The sequence below is a fragment of the Sparus aurata genome, chromosome 22 (genome assembly GCF_900880675.1).
Source record: "Sparus aurata chromosome 22, fSpaAur1.1, whole genome shotgun sequence".
Lineage (NCBI taxonomy): Eukaryota > Metazoa > Chordata > Actinopteri > Spariformes > Sparidae > Sparus > Sparus aurata.
In genome coordinates, this window is record NC_044208.1 from 14,763,083 (window position 1) to 14,778,249 (window position 15,167).

The 15,167-nt window shown below is 40.8% G+C and overlaps 1 protein-coding gene across 1 annotated transcript in view; it reads right to left on the minus strand.

Moving 5' to 3' along the window:
- Nucleotides 1-1,914: 1,914 nt before the first annotated feature.
- The window catches only part of rngtt (RNA guanylyltransferase and 5'-phosphatase), a 100,507-nt gene continuing 87,254 nt past the window's right edge, over nucleotides 1,915-15,167 (minus strand). Inside the window, exons 15-16 of the mRNA XM_030406042.1 lie at nucleotides 5,841-5,964; nucleotides 1,915-2,495 (exon numbers count right to left, since the gene is read on the minus strand). Of these exons, the coding sequence (XP_030261902.1) occupies nucleotides 2,329-2,495; nucleotides 5,841-5,964 (291 nt within the window). The 3' untranslated portion in view covers nucleotides 1,915-2,328. The remainder of the gene's footprint in view (nucleotides 2,496-5,840; nucleotides 5,965-15,167) is intronic.

Here is a 15,167-nt window from a genome sequence, read left to right on the forward strand (position 1 = left end):
ATAAACCATAACCAAGACTCGTACTAATGTGCTGCATGCGAGAGCTGCAGAGTAATTCATTCCTACAAACACTACAGTGGGTGATTAACAGTGCCGATGGGCAACACTCCTAGCAACAGGCAACGACGTGGGCAACAGGATTAGAAGGAAAAAAAATGCTAATGTTCCCTGGCAACAAGGGTTTTTTCGTATGGGATTAAGATAAAAGAGCCTCCACAGGGAGGTCAGAGGTCAACTGCTCACACAAGGTGTGTTGAACAGCTGGTGGAAATAGATGCGCGAGATAGCGTGTTATTCAGACAGACATCTTGAGTAAATGGCCGAGGACACGTTTGTCTCCTCTGACTTCTGGCTGGCTGACGGATCTCAGCGGTGGACTTTTACAGATGGAGTTCTGTTAAACCGCCGTGACCTTCATGATGTGGGCAGCGAGATGGCCGATAAGTTGGGCAGACACTGTGCTTTTTTGTGTGTGTTAAAAGGGAATGTCTGGATTTGTGTTTACCCTGGCTGCTGGCTGCTGTGTCATTCTCTGGGGCAACAACTCTGACCGCCAAAGTAAAAGCGCTTGTTTTTTTGCCACTCACGGGCTGTTAGTCCGAGAATCTGACAACAATACGGAAACAATGCTTTATGCAACCAGACACACAGTCTTGTCGAGGAGAAGTCTTGTTGCGAAAACGTCAACAAATCAGAGGATTGAAGGCGGGCTTAGGAATGGTTACGTCATCTAACGTTTGCTTTTTACTACTGGCGATTCAATTTGCGCTTCGAAAAATCACAGAAGTGTCTTTAATCTGTGAAGATTATCTTGCGGAACCAAGCGTGTAGATATAACCTTGCGTTTGCCTTAAAGGATATTTTCACATTATTCCAAATTCAGACTCTTCAATGCCAGCTTTTTGTTGAGGGAACGATGACGATGCTGACTTCCGGAATCTACAAAAATAAGTCATCCCTACACCGCTCTATGCCTATGAGCTATATGAATCTTTTTTTTCACTGCTGTCTTGTAAAATAGATTCTGAGTCTCAAGGAGAATATTTCAGGTAAAATAAAGATTAAATAACCCCACTGGGGCGGCGATGACTCAGGAGGTAGAGCGGGTCATCCGATGATTGGAAGGTCCGCGGTTTGATCTCTGGATCCTCGGCTTGATGTCAAAGTATCCTCAGGCTAGAACCCCAATTACTCCTTAAGGCTGTTCTATCAGTGTGGGAGCGTGTGTGAATGTCTTGAGGGTAGAAATATTGCCGAGCTGCCGTGTCAAGGCCCCAACCTTGACAAGGCAGCCTCTGCAATCAGATGGTAAAATGATAAATGGACTCGCACAGCACTTTCCTCGTTTCCTCGGTCACTCAGAGAGCTTCACAAGACAAGCCGGCAATCGATCATTCACACACATTCATAGACGGCCGCTACTACTCTTAATCAAGATTTTCAAAACAACCAATTTGAGAAAACATATTTTGAATGGACATGTAGAGGTCAGAGAGTCAAAACAGCGCTCAAGTTGCTCACCTCACTGACAAAATTCATGTTGGTTTAAGTCTCCATCTGTAGCTCGATTTCACCGTTTGTACTCTTTTTGCAGTTAGTTTGTCGAGGCTGTGTGATCACGTCGTCATCTCCTCGCCCACCCATGTGGCCTTTAAAAACAAAAGTCCACACAGATGGGCTTTACTTTGGACAAAGTCTTATGAAACAGAGCGCTGAGATCTAATCGTTGTCTGTTTGGAAAACTCTGGGTATGAAAAATATTTGGAAAGCCGCGGCTGAACATTTATTCTCTTTAACCAAGCTAAAACCCAAAAACCTGCGCGGCTTTCTGTTAATCTAAATTAGATCTCTGGTGCCTCAGACTATCCTCCAAGTGTGGTTCTCCCGATTTAGAATGCATTCAGACAGCAGACGGAGCTTTGACGATGTTTACTCTTCCTTCAGTACAAATAAGGAACTAGTCGACAAAACATAAACAAGTTCTTCGTCGTCAGGTGTTAATCGCATCCATAACAAAGTCCCCTGTTGATAAATACCAATTAGCTCAGACTTTTAAAAAAGATAAATAGGAAAACAAAAACAAAAAATAAACTAAAGCATCGTGATTTTCATTTTAATAAGAACACCAGCAATTAAAGCTACAAAGAAGTCTACAAGGTAAATTCATGACGTTGAGGCAGTCAATTAAAGGTTTCTGAAGGCTGGGAAAGCAAATGTGCTGATGTAAGAAAGCCTTGAAATGTCTGTTTTCTGTCGGGAGGGTTGATGGAGCTGGTGATGGAGATGTACACCGTGACTGGAGAGCAGTCCATGAGGCCCAGCTGTGGGCTACGGGATGGCCCGGTTGGGTCTCTTTGGAGGGGGAGGGGGCATGAGCTCAGAGTCTGGGTCCGGCGGGTGTTTCCGGTTCTGGGCTTGGACTGCCTGAGCGCAGCGGTCCACGTACTCCAAGAGGATTTCCTTCGTGACTGGCTCTCGGATGCTTTTACACACAGCTGGGGAGAGAAGGAACAAATTCACACACACACACACACACACACACACACACACACACACACACACACACACACACACACACACACACAGAAGGAAGGAAGGAAGTTACTACATAGATGGTGACAGATTCAAGTGGAACACAGAGTTTGTTTATTTTAGCAAATAAAGAGCCGTGGTTTCACATAATACCGCTACCACATTTAGTGAATTTATATGTTATCTAGAATCCTGGTTTTGAATCTTATCCTGGATCATAAAATTTTTACAGAACCAGCAAAAGGTCTCCTGAAACCAAGATAAGCCGTTTACATGCCAGTTAGCTACAGCTGCTGTATCTGCCAGCGACAGTCATCATGTCGTTGATGGTGGACGGGACATTTTGAGTTTATTTTTTTATAATACTTTTCCTTTTCTTTGTTTGTTTAAATCCATATCCATGTATCCACCGTATTTGTACATGGTGGGTGTGTAGATATATGCTTGTATCTATTGTATGCGTGAGTACATGCAGTAATGGTATGTGTGCGTGGGGTTATCAATATATTTATATATGGGTAAGTACGAATTTGCCTCGTTTAACGTATAACTTTAATACATGACTTGGTGTCATAAGAAGGTTAAGACTACAATGGCAATACTTGTTTGTCTTATGTTTTGTTTGTTTTTCATGTCTCTAAGTTGTTTTCTTCCTTTTCTTCTTTCCTGACATGTATTTAAGTTTCTGTTGATGACTTTACATGATACTAGAATTTTTGCTGCAGATGCTGACACAGTTAGCTGTGTAGTTGTTGTTGACTTGGAAATGATCTTTTAACTTGACAAACATCAGATGTGTGATTCACGACACAATTCAGACAGGATCTCTCCCATTCACTACCATACAAAGTTTTTTTTTTCTCTCGAAAATAAGGTCCTAGAGGAAACCAGAAGGCTCACGACTTTTCAGATATTTGACATTGTAGAATGCGATGCTTCCCAGAAATAGCAACAGTCACTAAGGGGACGAGGCTCAACCAATCAGCACGCCCATGACCATGCCATGATCACGTAGAGGAGCTGGTGCTGGTTTTCTAAACAGCTCATTGAGTTGTTATTAGCTGGAGGAGAAATGCTATGTTATCTTTCTAGATCTTAGATAAAAGGTGCTTTTGCCATCTGGGCACCAAGGCTGCACAAACAGCCTGCCTGAGGATCTAAAGCTCAATGACTCTGGTCTATCTTTTCCATCTTCTTCGATCAGTTCAATTCATCTTTAAATGCATCTCCTCTCGCTTGTGCTTCTCGTTTTATTGCTCCTATTTGGACTTTTTAATGTGCCTCCTCTCACAGCACTGTAAAGTCAGCGTTTAGATAAGTGCTACACAAACAAGCTTTATTACTGCGCTAAACTAATATTTTTGCATTCATTCTCAGCCTCTTGTTCTTCTCCATTTGTTTCCTCGAGAAGACGTTATTGCTCCGCAATATTCTTATGTGAGAACATTTGAGAAATATGTTTTTGAGAGTTTAGATCCATGTAATGTTCTATTGAACTGGGGAACTACATTTACACTCCAGGAAATGCTGAAATACAGTCGGTTCATGCATAATCTGAAGACCATTACATTTAAAAGTAAAGTAAGTATCAAGGTATCAGTATCACACAGATTATAAGATCTATTTTAAGAAATTCAGATGATGCTCCCATTTCAACATAATTCACATTTTTGCAGCCCGACAATAATGACGTCTCTACTGCCACTCTGCTTTAGTACCTTGAGGGCTTAACCACCTTTTTATGATATTTCTAAAGCAGGAATAATTGTTTTCTTGCTGCTTGCGGCAGTGGAACAAACTGTAAGCATATCATCATAATCCCACCATGGAAACAAAGTTTTAATGGGGGACAGCATTAGCATTCATTTGGACTTTCAAGCCACCTGACAAGAAGTTAATATTCATTCTAGTTTTAGCTCAAGTTTTGGTCTCCACCAAATCCTGAGGGACATATCCACCTCTTTAGCTGCTGAGTGCTCCTCTAGTTCACCAGCTAGTTGCTTATTACGCCGGTCTGCGGTTTGGTGCGAGGCAGGAAGCTATGGCCTGAAGCTAACGCACTGAAGATATCTGCAGCAAAACCAAAACAATGAAAGATGCTAAAATGCATGATAGATATGAGGTGGTGATTATTATGAATGGGTTTATCGCTACAAATGGCTCCTTTCAGATACACAGTCATTTGATTCATTGGTGATATAAAATATTTACAGCTGTAGACAAAAAAGAAGAAGAATTTAACAAAGTAAAAATGTATTAACTGCAAAGTAACTAGTAGATAAAGTTATCGATAAATGAAGTGGAGTAGAAGTATTTAATAGCAGAAAATGGAAATACCCTAAAATTGTACATATTTGTTCTCAGTCTCCTGGATTATTAAAAAACGGAATTTGTACCAGCCTTGAAAAAAAACAAACATGTCGGTCGACCCCATCAAATATCCCAATCTGGTGTGAGAGAATGCATTAAAATACAGGAAATTTGTAATTTAAAAAGTACTAAAAGAAATGTTATGTAAATTTGTATTGGTAAAGGGATAGAACCAGAAATACTGTCTCACTTTCTGTAACATTTAGTGATACGGTGTGGATACTTTTGTTAATTTTGCTGGCAGCAATTCATGGATTTTGATGAAAAATGTTTTTGGTGTGCTCCAAATGAAATCCAGATCAGCTTATTTGAACTCTTATTTCAATAGTGATTAGGCTTGAATGAATTAAAGGGGACTGCGGGGCCGTGGTGGAGGGATGGGCTCAACAGAGTGTGACATTCTTGTTTAGTTCATCATCCAATTTGGTCTTTATCCAGTTAGAGGTCAACAGTTTTCTATTGGAAAAACACATTTCATATATTATGAATTCATCAACTGATAATCAATTGTTAAGCCAGCCGACTATCAGTTCAAGAAATTGCTTGAAATTTGGATCCAAAAACACATTTCTTGAATTTTGCAGATATTGTCGGTTTGCTTTACTCAAGGTAAAGAGATAAACAAAACATCTCGTCCCAAATCGCTGAAAAGAGCATTCTGGGCATGAAATACAAGGCCAGACTGTCTTGTGTGCACGCTTAATGGCAAGTACACAGCAGAACGTCTGCCCGTCCACACTCAAACACAATCTCTAGCGAGACAGATATCAAACTAAGACGGAAGGCTGATGTGAAGTCATGGAATTAATGATAAAATAGATAAAAAAAGAGCTTATCGCAGCCTGGCTGGTTGTTGTTTACCCAGATAAAGACAAAGACAAAGGAGACAGTGAGATATTAAAAAAATAACTGTATGACTGTGAAGGACAAAGTCTCACCCATTGCTGTGTCGTAGGAGTTGGGGAAGCTCTTGTCCACCCGCTGCCTCATGAACACCCAGGTGTTGTTGGCGAAGGTGCACTCGATGATCTTGTTGTCGTACTGTTTCAGCTCTTTAGTGGCCTGCGCAGACAGAGATGAAAGGACACAGATGGTTTGATGGTTGTTACGACACACGGAGTGACTGAGTGTAATTTTATTTATTTCTGCTGCCATCACCGCCTGCGGAAATTACAAACCCTCTAATGTTTGTTTTTTTTGCCACATTCAGAAGCCATGACGGTCTGATCTACTCCATGGAAGTCCCATTATCATAACAGCTCTCTGAGACACGCTGCTGCATCTATGAATACCAATAACTGTCAATGATTGGCATGTGTAACTGTAGTTTAACCAACATGATGTGAATGTGCTGCAAATCATCTTCACTTTTTTCAGTTGTCATCTTCAGTTGTTAAAGGGTAACATTAAACCTCAGGCAGAGGGCAACATTTAGACGGATGAAAGGATTTACAAAAGTGGAAATGTAGCCTACAAAGACTTCTGTGTTAAAAAGCAACAAATTTGCAGCTCGACATGATGAATTATGTTGATTCAGGCAGCAGAGGCATTTTGACTGGAGGAAATACATCTACTGGTTTAACATTTTCACCTTTTTTAATGGGGAGAGAGAGAAAAAAAAAAAACAGGCATTACGCTGGTATTTTTCTTTAAATTGCCAAGAAAAAACTGACATTCTGGCTTTCTACAAATGGAACTGAGAAGTCACGCTTTTGAATCCCATTAACCTTTGAGGAGTCAAACATCATGTAATGTGGTGATTAAACTGCACAAAGCCTTGCCAGGACGGTGAGGAGTAATGTGAGGGCGGCAACAAGCATCCATCTCTTTCAATAATACAGTATAATTAGCCAATTAATCCTTACGGCTCACTCTCATTTCCAATGTTTAGTCCTGGTTTTTGAGTTCTCTCCTAACCCTCAAGAATGAGTTACAAGGAAATTAACAAATGCTCAAGACCCTCAAACGTTATCAGTTGCCATTGATGACGTTTATGTAAACAGATGCATCCAGACATTTTCAACATGTCATCAGCTATGGCGGCTTGTGTCACTTTGGTAGTCCTGGTATTATCACAAGGTAATGAAGCAGTGTTGATGACTTGATTCATAGTGCAAAGATTAGAAATGATTGCGAGCGTCCACGCTTTTCCACCTCCATCAGATAAATCGCAAATGGTATTGTGATAACAGCAGGATTGTTGTGGTCACGCAAGAGAAATCACTTGGGTTGTGAATCTTTGGCAATCTCATGATCTGATACCAATTCTTCATCGATTTCCGCTGACTTGTGGTCACATGACTTAAGGATGGGACGTTGGTCATGTGAGTCAAGATTATGAAGTCAAACCACCTTTTCAAAGATCAAAAATGAACTTTCATGCTCAGAATCAAAGGGTATAAAGGACGAGAGCTATGAAAGGAATTTTTTTTGCTTCAAGTCTTTTACAACAGAAGTCACTACAATGTGACATCTTTGAAATATTCCCATTTACAAATATGTTCATCCAAGTGTGCTTTATGTAAAATAATAGGATGGAGGTGATAATTTAAAGGTAGGGAGTCCATCTTTGAGAAGATTTAAGGTTCAAGGTTTTATCTATAATAAATAACCTAAATGAAATGTACTTTTTTGTTGCAGTGCTGCCTTAATATTTGGTGTACTTTCCACAAAAAGACAGACAGTTAGTGACACAGTATGAGTGTCTGCACCTTCGTGATGCAGCCCCTCAACAAAGCAGTTCCAGCTCCTCCTACGACACTACACAGGATCGCTGACTTATTACATCATATTCTGTTTGGAAAACAAAATCAACTCTACACACTGGGCACACTGCAACATAGTTGAAGTATATGAAAATGGCACACATTACCCAAGATCAAGCATGAGTCAAAGAAGACATTTGAGCATCTGTTGTTTATTTGTCGAGGGACTGTGTCTCACTGAGAGGATTCTCGAGACTTGGAAAATGCAAATCCTCGAGCTGCTGAAGAGCAAAAAGTGCAACAGAGAGACTGGAATGCAACGTTTGGCTTTGAAAAGAAAATATGAATACAGTGATTTAAGTCTTTTTCAAGTGTTCTTCTGTGATTTTTCAACTTGACCTCACACAGAAAGAGGCTGTCCATGTATTCACTGCACTGACGTGTTTGTGCACAGAATCAAGATAAAGAGGCTGACCTCCAAGGTCACAGAGTGAACATCATTGCCAGGAACGCTACAATGTTTGGCAAGATGCGAAATACAAACTAAGAGCTCGTGTGATCCTGGAGTGTGGGGCATCTGGGCTCACAGTGGGGGTCCACATCACACAGGATGCAAAGAAAGTGTGTGGGGAAGGAAGGCAGTGTGGGAGGGAGAGAATACCAGTTATTGGAATTCAGATAACGACCTTGACGAACTGCAACTCATGACTAATTAGTCATTGTGACTGTTTCAAAATTCAGATTTATCTCCTCAACCTCTGACTCTGACGTCAGTCTGAAGGCAGGACCTCAGTAAGACTAACTGTACATCAAACGTGTCTTCATTTGGAGAAGAGCAGCAGATGAACCAAAGCTCGACGCAGACGGCTGCCAGAGAACTGTGCAGGGCAGTACAAGCAGGCAGGACGCTCTGCTGCAGGCTGGGATCTCTTCCTGCTGGTGAAGGGTGACATGTTGGCTGCCATTTTTCATCACCACTTGGTACTTAATCCGTCCAAATCTCTCTCATTATGGCAGCACACGCGTGCCGCCCGTTAGCAGGGACTTTGGTGGTCAAAGTCTTTATCAGCCAGTGTATCAGCCACTGCTGCAGAGCAGTCGTGTCTGCATTTCTACACCAATTATGGTCGGTTCAGATTTAGAAACTAAAAACTACCAACAAGAATAAAGAGATGCTGCTCTTTAGTCTGCTTTATTCCTCCGCTACTTGTGAGGAACCCTTCTGTGTCCTTCACTTTTAACAATGTGCTTGTTTTCGATAATTCAATCAGGTCATACATATGTATAAGTCGATTCAAACTGAGATGTAAAAACACAATTTGTGGTATAAAGGCAGGGACATGCATTATGATTTTGTTTTGTTTTTCTGCATTGGCCTTTTCAATCAGCAAGCTTGGTCGTCCATGACTGTTTTGGTACAAGGACATAATCTTGCAGGTTAGCTGGATTTTACCTGATTAATTGGTTCTTCCAATGGTAAATGGTCTGCATTTTTATAGCGCTTTTCCAGTCTAACGACAGCTCAAAGCGCTGTACAACACATGCCACATTCACCCATTCACACACACATTCATAGACTGATGACGGAGGCTGCCATGCAAGGTGCCAACTGCTCATCAGGAGCAATTTGGGGTTCAGTATCTTGCTCAAGGACACTTTGACATGCAACTAGGGGGAGCCGGGATTCGAACTGGTGACCTTCCGATCACTAGACGACCCGCTCTACCCACTGAGTCACAGCCGCCCCAATCAACTGTGCAGCTGCCGTTTCCCAGTGACGACTTTCCACACGTGCAACTAACAAGAACGTTGTTTGTTTGGGATTTTCTCTGGGTTGTCTATTTCCTGAACTCCGTTGTTTAATGACCAGTCATTCAGCATGTTTCCCAGCATACATATTATATATTGCGGTTTAAGCCGTCAAAAAGACTAATAACCTCTGTGCAAATTGGTGAAATAGAGATCTGTTTCTGCATGTTTTGTCAAGAATATTGAAGTTGCACAGGAGAACTAGGCGGATTGAAAAACTGTTGTTTTTCAAGAAATCTAATTCCGTTCAAATCTACTCTTTGTTTAGCGATTCAAAAATGCATGTTGCTAATGGTCACTGATTAGTTGTTTCCACTGCTTAGAGTGTGGGAAAATTGGTGATGGATGACACAGACATTAGACCATCTCTACATAAAATGTGCGAGTTGTTGTTATAGACGGAATAACTCTCTGGCACCCTCTGTGTTGAGTTAAGCAATTAGTCTCTTTATGAATCAGATTTCTTATTCAATTTGCCTCAAATATCTTTATTGTGTACATCTGTGTATCTCATTATCTGCTTGCCGCTTGTCTGTAAAGCCCAAGAACAAATAAAGTACTGTCAAGATTTTTAAACATTCGAGAGCGAAGACACCATTTTCCCCTGCTTCCAGCTCCTGCTTCTGCTAAACTAATGTCTATAGCTCCATATTTATATGACATTTGTTTTGATCCTCTCAGCAAATAAGCTCATATTCTAGTGTATTTAGACATTTCTTGAAGGCACTTACTCGAATCGGCACATCACGAATGCAGTTCCACCACATCACTAAATCACATCTGTTGTGTCTCCCAAACACCCAAACACAAGAACAAGGCTCTTCACCACTGGGACCAACTGAACACCTATGACAATAATTCTGTCATGAAGTAAAGCAAAAACTGGGACCAAAGAAAAAAACTGAAGATTACTGAGAGTATACAGCATGTGACCTTTAACTAGTCTGTGCACAACACAGAAAGCCAACCTGCTTCTTTATCAGACGCTGGGATCTGTTGTGCTCGTACATTGCGTTTCAGCTTATTAGAGGAATTTTGGAAAGATAGCAACACGGATGAGCATAAACTCAAAGTCTGTAATTTCCTTGAATTGCTATTTTGTTTTCCCCGACACGGCTCTCTGACTGACCCCATCCTTGTTTTATTCAAGACTTAATCAGAACCCGCCCGCAGGTCTTCGACACCGCAGCACTTGGGTCCGATTTAATAACAAGAAACTAGATGAAAGAATATATAAGTGGGGAGAGGATATAAGATCCGAGAGTATGAGCATGAGAAGAAAATTCCCTCAGAGGGAACAACACAGCTGACGGACAGTATCGCAACTAATGTTCAATCTTTAATATGCTTTCCAACAGAATTCATTAGATATCCTCTGTGCATGCATGAATATCAGCTGCGACTAAAGAATACAAAACTCAACTGAGTGAGTAAGCGAGCAGTTGTAAAGCGAAAATGTTTTGCTTCACATGTTCTGCTACCTTCAACGTAATTATCAGGGCCAATTACAGCTTTGTGTGGCCTCTAATAGCTGTCAGAGAACAAACAAATGAGAGTCCAATGACGTCCAGCGACTCCTCATGAACCCATTATCCGGCGTCAGCGCCGGGTCTCTGGTGAATCTGTATAATACCGATCATTATCCCACGCGTTCAGATTGACTGTCGCGTCACATCGGAGGAGTTCTCGGTGGAGAGAAAAGAAGCTAATAATGTGTAACTGAGGCAAATTAGGCGAATGCAGGTGTACACTGCCTGGTCTGTCAGTTAAACAAAGCACACAGAAAGTGGGAAAAAGCTGCGTGCAGAATTGTGATTTTTTTTTTTTTTTTTTTTACCTTCCAAACTTTTAATTGATTGGTTTGTTTTGTTTGTGCCGTGTGATTGAGCGTTTTTCCGTGGGAAGAACATTCAATTACTCTGAAAGTATTCATGGTCCTTGAGCCCACATCTCATGTAATTTACAAAAGCTGTCGGCAAAACAAATTATGAAAAACGAACAAAAAACAGAAAACCTTTACAAATATAATGACTGCTGCTGATTAAAGAGGAACCAAATTGTCGTAACTCCCGCTTGATGATGCATATGGAGTCGTACAACTTGGGGAAATCATGGTAGGGGGGGAAAAAAAGAAGCATTCACAGGCATTTCAGCTGCCAGCAGGTGCATACGGCTGAACTCTCACACCTTCATCAAAGTGGCTGGTCTTTGACAGAGAGCTGCTCTTATCTCCGTCTCTGGTGACTAGATCTGTCAGGCACTATTCAAATTATTTATGATTAATGAAAAGGCCACATGGAGTTCTGCACAGGGAGCCGACTCCATGAAGTGGTAAAACTAAACCTTCAATGGAGAATCAATAGCCATTACTTCTAACGGGCCTGTGCTAATTCTACCCTTTTCTAGAAGTCAAAATTGTAATATAGCAAACCAGAAGGACCAAAACCTTCAGTATCAGTCCTTTTTCATGGGCAATTAGTGGATTATCAAAACTTTTACAATTTTTTTTAGCTTCAGGCATCAGTTTTATTGTTTTGATAATATTGTACTCGACACGTGACCAGACATGACTCAAAGAAGACACTGTTGGAAATACTGCTGAGTTTGAGTTGAAAACTTCTGGGTTGCGTTTTAATGTGGGCATGCAGAATTGGAGACATTTCGGAAACGATGATGCTGACAATCACGTCAGTCGCCACGTTCCCTTTCCTGATTCGTGCACGCGACAGTTGGCGTGTCACTGCAGAGTTATCAGTGTTCAGTCTTGGGCGAGGCCAGGAGGAACCAGTGCCTGATGGGATGGTTATATCAATGAAGTTGTGGTTTGTGAGGCGTGGTGAGGCATGTCTGCATGCGGAAGGAGTAACAACAAAAATGAGGACAGTCACAGAGGTAGCACGCACTTTGGATTATCTGAGTGACGGGGGAAAACAAATTACTTTGGACTGATGGATTTGTTTTTATGCATCAATGTTTAAAAGTTTGCTTTGTGTGTTATAGCTTCGGTAAGCTCACATTCAGCAGTGTGCCTGACTGATCATTTCTGTGATTACATTCTTGGATTTGTTTAGTTTTTTTTATGTGGAAAAGATCTTAAATGAAAATGAAGATGTTACGTTGCATGAACACATGTCTCACAACGGCATATATGCATATTAAAGTTCACTCACAAACAGGTGCTGCCATGTCGTTATGACTAAACAAACCTAAAAGGATAATCGCTGCCAAAAGATTTTCAGTTGCTCCCAACATTGGCTCTTTAGGAAAGGCTGAGCTGATAGATCATCATGAAAGCTCTCTTCCAAAATTCATTTAAGTAATTCCCTGTAGGTACCAAGATAGTAAGGAATTACAACAATAAGGAGCTAAATTTGAAGAATTGAGACAATAAAAAACGTTTTCATGAGGAAGACGACATTTTTCTAGTTAAAGAAACAGTTTCGGTTTGATTTCTTTTTCTTTTTTTCCCAATCGCGAGTCTGATGCTTCACTGGATGATCATCAAATTACATGTAATCAACACGCTGACATCACCAAGAACCCCATGAGCAAGGCAATGAATATCAGATCTGCTATTCTGTGTTGGACTGCAGGGCACGCATACGCAGACTGCAGGCATGGCACTACATGAAAAATGTACCAGGAACATTATTCAGCCGGCCAAAAACCACAAGTCACACGTGTTCCGAGTTGGCATGTCATTACTATTTTTTACCATATTCACACTTGGACTGACTGTAAAAACGCATTTCCTAACAAAAACAGCAAAACGTATGCTGACAGAAGACGACCCCAGGGCTGCTGCTTTTGTTCGGTCTCCCACAGAGGAGCTTAGAGACAGAGTAGCAAACACAGACTGTTATCTTGTTCAGTTACAGAGCCTAGGGCTGATACATGGGAACTACCACAATACCGCAGGGAACAGAACCACTCATTTATTGGGTTTCTGAACCATGACTGTGACTAATGGGAGGCCTATACATACTAAGAGTTTTAGTCAATTTAGTTGAATTTAGTCAAAGTGGGAAATGTACACATACTGTAATAGCATTATATAAATCTACATCAAAATAGAAACAGGAGAACAAATGTAATAATTCTCTCATTCTTCTCAACCTGTTCTCCACTTCAGAAGAGTGAATTCCTATAACAGATTCACAGAGGTGAGGTGCTTGTTAGTGTGGAGTGCACTTGACTTGAGTCTGCGTTACTGTGGGTCGGAGGTCTGATGATGCTGAGTGTGATGCCGTACAGAACAACGCTGTGTTCAAACAGACAACAGGGAAATCAATCTCACCAAGTTAAGTGCAGCCGTCAGATGCCTCTCTGTCAGTAAAGTATTATCAAGGACAAAACATACCACAGCTTAACACGGTCAGGTAAAGGTAAAAGTAAGGCTGTAGCCTTGTTTTCATTACTAAATAAGCTGTAGATTATTTTCATGTTGTATTAACAAATCATTGGTCTATAAAATGTCAGCAACATCATCAAACAGCTTGTTATTTCTGACACTAACACAAAGAAGCAGAGAAGATTGATCCAACTGATGTACATTTTTGCCAAAAATAAAAATTACTTATCTGGTAACTGTTGATTTGATGAAGGGTTTTGGAGTTAGTTAAGGATATGGTCATAATGACAAAATGATGAGTTAATTTAAGGAAAGAACAAATAATAGAAACAATGATATTTGGACAGTTCTAACGTTTGTTGCCTTGGTAGTCCACAATGAATTTGCTGTTAACACCACAGATGAGGCAAGAATTAGCTTGCTGGTGTGCCATTTCCAAACTTCACTGCATGTTTAGTGGTTGTCGGGTGTTCATAAGTGGTGGAGCTGATACAGTGGATTGTGAGCTGTATTTTCCCCAGTAAACAACCCAACATCTTCAGCTGTCCAAGCTGCAGTGTCTCTAGGCTAGTTAGCAGACCAGGCTGGCCCAGAGACACTCTGTAGGATGAGTGACCCCGATAGGAGCTGCAGAAGAACCAGAGAGTGGCTTAAAAGGTTGTTGTGTTTACTGTGAAAACTACAGCTCATAAACCACTGAGTCAGAACTACAAGAAAAAACACCCATTACCAGAGAGAGATACATTATGAGTAAGCAGTTGCCGATTTTCCATTCTGTTAAAAAGACTGAATGCATCTGTCCAATCAAGAAAAGATATTTGCTATTTGCGGTTTTGTTTTGCAAGTTGTTGTGTTTTGTCATCTGCTGTTGTGATTTGTACTTCAGGGCCAGCGTATGTCACATGGTGTAAACAACTGAAATACGTACTGTGGCATCTCAAGCATCTCATCACATGTTTAGTGAAAGGCATGACATTTCAAAAGCACATAATTCGCCAACGTGAAACATCTGTGTGGAAAGTGTTGAGTTTCAGTGACATAAACAACAGTGTAGAAGCAACTGATATCAATTAGCAAATGATACTGTTATGAAGATCAACAGTGGGGGGAGTGTGTTGTTGCACTGATGAGATATTGCGCACATATTCTGATTGTATCAAGAAAATAACTAAATATGGACATAGTGTTAAGTTTTACATTAAATTCAAAAAGAGTAGATTAGAAAAATGTGTTTCTTACAATAGCTTGGTTAGACACTATTTGAGTTTTGGTGAGTTAAACAACTAAACTGAACAGCAATGAATTTTTCATGTCTCACTGCAACAGATGAAGATAAAAAAACAGTTGGCAGCTACACACTCAGCCTTACCCGTGCAACAAAACTAAATCTTGTGCTATGC